The sequence below is a fragment of the Tachyglossus aculeatus genome, chromosome 14 (assembly GCF_015852505.1).
Source record: "Tachyglossus aculeatus isolate mTacAcu1 chromosome 14, mTacAcu1.pri, whole genome shotgun sequence".
Classification (NCBI taxonomy): Eukaryota; Metazoa; Chordata; class Mammalia; order Monotremata; family Tachyglossidae; genus Tachyglossus; species Tachyglossus aculeatus.
In genome coordinates, this window is record NC_052079.1 from 13,765,282 (window position 1) to 13,772,605 (window position 7,324).

General features: G+C 45.3%; 1 protein-coding gene across 1 annotated transcript; it reads right to left on the reverse strand.

Moving 5' to 3' along the window:
- Positions 1-236: 236 nt before the first annotated feature.
- Positions 237-6,135, reverse strand: CFL2 (cofilin 2). Its single transcript, XM_038756597.1, has 4 exons — positions 6,100-6,135; positions 3,099-3,406; positions 2,914-2,990; positions 237-2,803 (listed from the first exon to the last, which is right to left on the reverse strand). The coding sequence occupies exons 1-4, from the start codon at positions 6,100-6,102 to the stop codon at positions 2,691-2,693; spliced, it is 501 nt and encodes a 166-aa protein (XP_038612525.1). The 5' UTR covers positions 6,103-6,135; the 3' UTR covers positions 237-2,690.
- Positions 6,136-7,324: the final 1,189 nt, after the last annotated feature.

Here is a 7,324-nt window from a genome sequence, read left to right on the forward strand (position 1 = left end):
ATTTTAGATAATGAGGGAAAAGAACAGCCGACTGCCAGATTGGAATAAGTGTAAGTATTGCCATTCCTTGGCTAATACAAAACTAAATGGCTCAGTAGCACTCATAAATTTTCTTCCCCCAAACTATTTTAGTAACCTGAACTTCATATCCTAGTAATACATTTTTCAAAACATTTCAAGTTTAATTTTAAGATATTTTAAATGTGTTCCCAATCTTAAGTAAACACATACTGAACTGTTTTACATTTTATGTTTTATTTGAAAAACACATGTATGCAAGCTAGCTGTAAAACATCATCCTCAATATCCTGTTAAAGTCGGTCCAAATTCTTTTTACAGGTAACTGCGACATTTTATCATTGGTGAAGATAAAGAAACAAATCTGTCACCACCAAAGTCAGGCTGAAATTACATCTGAATTAGTAGATTTTATCCTTTCATCTTTATGCGACCAAGGGATATTCTTTCCAAAGGAAATAAATTAACTTTTAAACCCAAGTTTTGTTTCGAATAAAAAAGTCCCAGGACAGTGCAAAATGTGAGCTTCTGAATCAGCCAGGTCCAGGATTAATATATAATGGACGAGCTGAGGAAGCGGGAGGAAGAGAAATGTTGCTCCTCACCTCATTTCAAGATAGAAGGAAACACAAAATAATTCCTGAAAGGAAGATTCCACCGTCCAAATATCAGTAACGCACATGTTCGGTTATGTCAGTACACACATGCTTTACTGAGTAGTCTGGCCTTACCAAAAAGCCATCAAAATGACCACGGTAATTCACAGGGACAGCTGGAGGCCTGAAATAAAATCTCTCAGTGCATAAGCTCCCAAGTCATTCATACAATTTAAAATGGATGACGACGTCTGGAAATTAATTGCATTTCTGAAATATTCCTAGAGATGGAAAATTAGGAGTCTAATTGCAACCAACTCGAGTATACACGGTTTTACTCCCACGGGGTGGTGACAGTCAAAAAAGTTGATGTTTCAGTTCATGACTTGTGGCAAAAGCACTTTTGACGGCTGCACATATGTTCTGGGCTGTGATCGGCTGCTTACTGGCATGCTTCTTCTGCATACCAGGAGAATCATGTCCAGTTTTGCCATTTGTGGAGAACTATGACAAGATACAAAAGCATGTGTTTGCCATAAATAGCACTGGCTAACGGCGAACCGCTCACACTGAGCAGATCAAATTCTCTATAAGGAGAGTAGTCTTTGGGTCTCAGCCAAATCCTGTCCCTAATGTAAGACTGAAGAATATCAAAATCTTTTCAGTTCTATTTGCGAAAAATAATAGCATACTCTAGAGTTTCAGTATTCCTTCATTACTAGCCTTAATGGAAATGGCCACTTTGTGAGCCTTTCCCCCTTCAAAACAAAGGAAGATTTAGGTTACTATCACTGTGATTACCTGGAAATGTGACCTTCTTTTAAAAAAAAATGCAGCAATGTTCGAACCTATTGAGGCTAAGGTGTGCCAAGTAGGAAAAATTATGGTTTAATTCGAAAGCAACAAGCTGACCTTCCAATTTTAAAAGACTACTGCTACCCAACAGTTGTAGTTGCCAAGTTAAGGGCTACAGGCTACAAAAAAGATTCTTTAACCAACTATCGGAAGCTGAACAAATATTGTACTGGAAGTCTTTTTTGAGCATGACCACTGTCTAGAAAAACCTTACCTTGCCCAAGATGAATAATGATTGCTTACCTTTACAATACTTTCCATGCTACATTTTTCAAAATACGTTTCGTCCAGACACACTTTAAGTTACATTTCCAAGGAAAACAAAGCCACGTCCCGTAATAAGCCACAAGTTTTATTGCAACGTGGCCAGTGGTAGTGTTCTTTTTTCTTTTTATCTCAAAAACAATTTTCCATTTAAGGTTCTTTTTATACAGAAATTGCCACCATGATTGTTATGATTCAAAATATCTTTAGTGTTGCAAGACTTCACATGGTAAACACAGAGCTTCTACTCCCGTTCAGTAGTGTGTACATTCAATGAAAAACAAACAGGCACCATCAACAGCTACTTCATTTAGTCAGATATTCATGTAACAGTAATGAACACTGAGGTACTACGATCTGATGACACGGTTACAGCAACTTAATTGGCATTCCCTGTCGATGGCGGGGGGGGAGAACTTGTTACAAAAAAGTGCTTTTAATGCATAGTGTTATATATGTGCTGCCATGTCACGAAAAAGGCTTGTCAAGGCAGGTGAGGTGTATATGAATGCACAAGAGCCTCACGGGATTGTAATCAAGTGCAACTGTAATACTGAATAAAGTCTACCATTTGACCAGTGGATAATACTTTCAAGGCATTCAAATAGCTTACCCTTTGCAGTTTTCTAAACTATTCACATTGACTATCACATTCACCATTATGTGCTGCAAGGGATGCACACGACACCGTTGTTTTGGCTAAAAGTATGACGTGAAGGCATTCCTTGGGTTCTACATAAAACTACCAGGATGAAACAGTCTAATGGCAATCACTGGTAGGTTGCTTAAATAAATGACATCTCCTTCATGTGTTTCGGGAGGGGGGTGGAAACTGGGTTGGGGGTGGATCAGGGACTGGGGGAGAAGGGGAGGGAGGGCAGCAAAACCTAATTCTATTCCAACTGAGAGCCGCAGAAACGGAAGCTCCTTCGATCTGGATGGCACTTGACTGTCATTTTATAAGGGTTTTCCTTCAAGTGAAACTACAACGTTGCCTCCCAGTTTCTCGCCGAGCGTTGAACGGTCCTTAATGTCGTCCAGCCCGTTTACCTGCCACTCGTGTTTAATACCTAAAAGACACAACGCCAGATATATATGTCTGTTACCTTACGGTCAACGACAACATCAACCACAAAAAATCCCAACGTTTCTTCTCTACAAGGCAATTAGCATTTTATACCTGTAAATTTCTTTTTAATGGCATCTTTAGAGCTAGCATAAATCATCTTGCTTTTTAAAGGAGCGCTTTCAGGAGCCCTATAAAAGAAAGAATAATTTTCAGTCCCGTTTGTGTAAGAAACAGCAAAATTCTCTATTTGAACAATCCTTGCATTAAAAAGTCTTTTTTCTTTTGTTTTTACACACCAGAATATAAATACTAGGTCTTCTTTCTTAGACTCTTTTGTCTCGTATGTGGCATCATACAAAGCATATCGGCAATCATTCAGAGGTAGCAACTTCACAAAGGATGTGTAGGGGTCCTCTACCGTATCACCAATGTCACCCACCAAGATCTGCTTTGCTTCCTCTACAATTATTTGTTTTTTGTCATCACTTAAACAGAAGAGAACCGCTTTCTTTCTCTTTTTGATCTCCTCCGGTGTAGAAGATTTCCTTACTTTCATGTCATTAAAAACCTTGATGACTTCATCATTCACTGATACTCCGGAAGCCTGGAAATGAACAAAGAGCAGTAATTCAGATAAGACACTCAGGGTTTTAAATTCCTTTTCCCTAGGGTCCGGACCGGAGAGAAGGGCCCAAGTGTCCTCCTGAGTGGCTAAGTTATTCATTTACGATCTGATCAAGCTCGAACTGTATTTGAAAATATCAGGTCCTGTGTAGTTAAGCTACAGATTATAATGCCACGTGCTTGTTTCTTTCTAAAAATGGGGGGATGTAGCTTAGCAAGATATAACTCTGGATGCTATTTCTTGTTCTTTCGCCTTCCTTTGTTTTGTCTTTAAAAAGAAAAAAGCCTGGAAGGAGGTGGGGGAGGGAAGAGGAAAGTCCAAATGCACTAGCAGCAGCAATGAGTGTCTGCCCGGCTCCAGCATGCTTCTCATTGCACCCGCTGATGTCAGAGCTCTGGGGCAGCCACAGAAATACCTTCTGTATTGTGTCAGCTTCGACGGGCCTGTTAAAAAAATAAAAAATAAAAAAAACCCTGCTGGGTTTTCACCTAATCCGACCGGACTTTGCGAGAAAAGGCCGGGCGAAAAGCCCCGCTCCCCCCTGGGCCGTCAAACGATGATGATGATGGCATTTGTTAAGCGCTTACTATGTGCAAAGCACTGTTCTAAGTGCTGGGGATGATACGAGGTGATCAGGTTGCCCCACGTGGGGCTCACGGTCTTCATTCCCATTTGACAGATGAGGGGACTGAGGCCCAGAGAAGTGACTTACCCAAAGTCACCCAGCTGACAAAAGGCAGGGTCAGGATTAGAACCCAAGACCTCTGCCTCCCAATAATAATAATAATAATAATGGCATGTATTAAGCGCTTACTATGTACAAAGCATTGTTCTAAGCGCTGAGGAGGTTACAAGGTGATCAGGTTGTCCCACGGGGGGCTCACAGTCTAACAGCCCGGGGTTTGGAGTCAGAGGTCATGGGTTCAAATCCCGACTCTGCCAATTGTCAGCTGTGTGACTTTGGGTAAGTCACTTCACTTCTCCGGGCCTCAGTTTCCTCATCTGTAAAAAGGGGATGAAGCCTGTGAGCCCCACCGTGGGACAACCCGATTACCTTGTACCCGCCCCCCTCAGTGCTTAGAACAGTGCTTTGGACATAGTAAGCGTTTAATTCAATTCAATTGTATTTATTGAGCGCTTACTGTGTGCAGAGTACTGTACTAAGCGCTTGGGAAGTCCAAGTTGGCAACATATAGGGATGGTCCCTACCCAACAAGGAGCTCCCAGTCTAGAAGGGGGAGAGACTACCAAGTGCCATCATTATTAATCCCCATTTTACAGATGAGAGAACTGAGGCCCAGTGAAGTGACTTGCCCAAAGTCACCCAGCTGACAACTGGCAGAGGGCTCGGTGGAAAGAGACCGGGCATGGGAGTCAGAGGTCACGGGTTCAAATCCCGTCTCCACCAACTGTCAGCTGGGTGACTCTGAGCAAGTCGCTTCACTTCTCTGTGCCTCAGTTCCCGCATCTGTAAAATGGGGATGAAGGCCGTGCGCCCCACGTGGGACAACCTGATCATCATCACCATCAATCGTATTTATTGAGCGCTTACTGTGTGCACAGCACTGTACTAAGCGCTTGGGAAGTACAAGTCGGCAACATATAGAGACAGTCCCTACCCAACAGTGGGCTCACAGTCTAAAAGGGGGAGACAGAGAACAAAACCAAACATACTAACAAAATAAAATAAATAGAATAGATATGTACAAGTTAGATAAATAAATAGAGTAATAAATATGTACAGACATATATACATATATACAGGTGCTGTGGGGAAGGGAAGGAGGTAAGGTGGTACGATGATCGCCTGGCTCGGTGGAAAGAGCACGAGCTTTGGAGTCAGAGGTCATGGGTTCGAATCCCGGCTCCGCCACATGTCTGCTGTGTGACCTTGGGCAAGTCACTTAACTTCTCTGAGCCTCAGTTACCTCATCTGTAAAATGGGGATTAAGACTGTGAACCCCACATGGGACAACCTGATCACTTTGTATCCCCCCCAGGGCTTAGAACAGTGCTTTGCACATAGTAAGCGCTTAACAAATGCCAACATTATTATTATTATCGCCTCGTAACCTCCCCGGCGCTCAGAACAGATCACATGGTAATCAATCAATCATATTTATTGAGCGCTTACTGTGTGCAGAGCACTGTACTAAGCGCTTGGGAAGTACAAATCAGCGCTTAACAAATGTAAGCGCTTAACGAATGGCGCTATTATTCGAACCCACGACATCTGCCCCCAAGCCCGGGCTCCCTCCATTGGGCCACACTGCTTCCCAAAAGGGAAGGGAGAGGAAGGCCCGGGATGGCGGGGCGGTGGCTGGAATTCCCGCCGGGAGACGAATAATGTCTCCCCCTTTTAGCCTGTGAGCCCACTGTTGGGTAGGGACTGTCTATGTTGCCAACTTGGGCTTCCCGAGCGCTTAGTCCAGTGCTCTGCACACTGTAAGCGCTCAATAAATAGGATTGATTGATAATGCCGCTGGCATTTGCTGGGCGCTGAGGCCGTTGTAAGCGCTGGGCCGAGGGGGCCATTGCGGGGGGTCCCCGGGGGCTGAGGTGAGGCGGCGGGGCCGGGCCTTCCCTTGCCCTGAGGAGAAGGAGCCTAAAAGAAGTTAAAATGGCGGCGGCCCCGGGGAACCTGAGGGGCCGGGGCCGCCCGCCCGCCTTACCATAGTGCGGCGGCGATGGCGGCTGAGGCGGCGGCTGAGGAGGCGATGGCGGCGGCTCCTCTGGCCGGGGCCGGTCACATGGACACTCCCCTCTCCCCCTCCTCCATGTGGGGCCCCGCTCCCCGCCCCCATGGCCGCCCGCCCTCAGGCCCCGCCTCAGCCTGGCTGCCCCCTCACACACCCCTCCGGCCATTAGGCCTCCTCTGAACCAGCCCCAGGCCCCCCAACCCCGGGCTGGGGAATCAATCAATCAATCAATCAATCAGTCAATCAATCAATCAATCGTATTTATTGAGCGCTGACTGTGTGCAGAGCACTGGACTAAGCGCTTGGGAAGTCCAAGTTGGCAACGTCTAGAGACGGTCCCTACCCAACAGTGGGCTCACGGTCTAGAAGGGGGAGACAGACAACAAAACCAAACATATTAAAAAAATAAAATAAAGGGAATAAATATGTACAAATAAAATAGAGTAATAAATATGTATAAACATCTATACATATATACAGGTGCTGTGGGGAGGGGAAGGAGGGGGCTCAGTCTGGGAAGGCCTCATTCATTCGATCGTATTTATTGGGCGCTGACTGTGTGCAGAGCGCTGGACTAAGCGCTTGGGAAGTCCAAGTCGGCAACACATTGAGACGGTCCCTACCCAACAGCGAGCTCACGGGCTAGAAGGGGGAGACGGAGAACAAAACCAAACATACTCACAAAATAAAATAGAGTAGATATGTACAAGTTAGATAAATCAATAAATAAATAGAGTAATAAATATGTACAAACATATATACATAGATACAGGTGCTGTGGGGAAGGGAAGGAGGTAAGATGGGGAAGGGAGAGGGGCAGGAGGGCTCCCGTGGTGGCCAACTCGGGGGTCAGGCAACGGCGGCCACTGTTGGCAGCATGTCGAGGTCGGTCACCGACGGGCCGTCACTCTCTTTCAACTCACTCACTTTTAGACTGTGAGCCCACTGTTGGGTAGGGACTGTCTCTGTATGTTGCCAACTTGGACTTCCCAAGCGCTTAGTACAGTGCTCTGCACACAGTAAGCGCTCAATAAATACGACTGATCGATTGATTGATTGATTGATTGATTGATTTCAGCCCATCGAGGTCGGTCACTGTCAGCCCGTCGAGGCCGATCACTCTCAGCCCGTCAAGGTCAGTCACTGACAGGCCATCACTCAGTGTCAGTCCGTCAAGGTCAGTCGTCGACAGGCTGTC

What these genes read in the sequence shown, in the direction of transcription:
- CFL2 (XM_038756597.1), bottom strand. An exon ending in GACCTAGTATTTATATTCTG is followed by an intron (nt 2,991 to 3,098) that starts GTGTGTAAAAAC and finishes TTTCTTTTATAG; the next exon opens with GGCTCCTGAAAGCGCTCCTT. An exon ending in CATTAAAAAGAAATTTACAG is followed by an intron (nt 2,804 to 2,913) that starts GTATAAAATGCT and finishes TGTGTCTTTTAG; the next exon opens with GTATTAAACACGAGTGGCAG.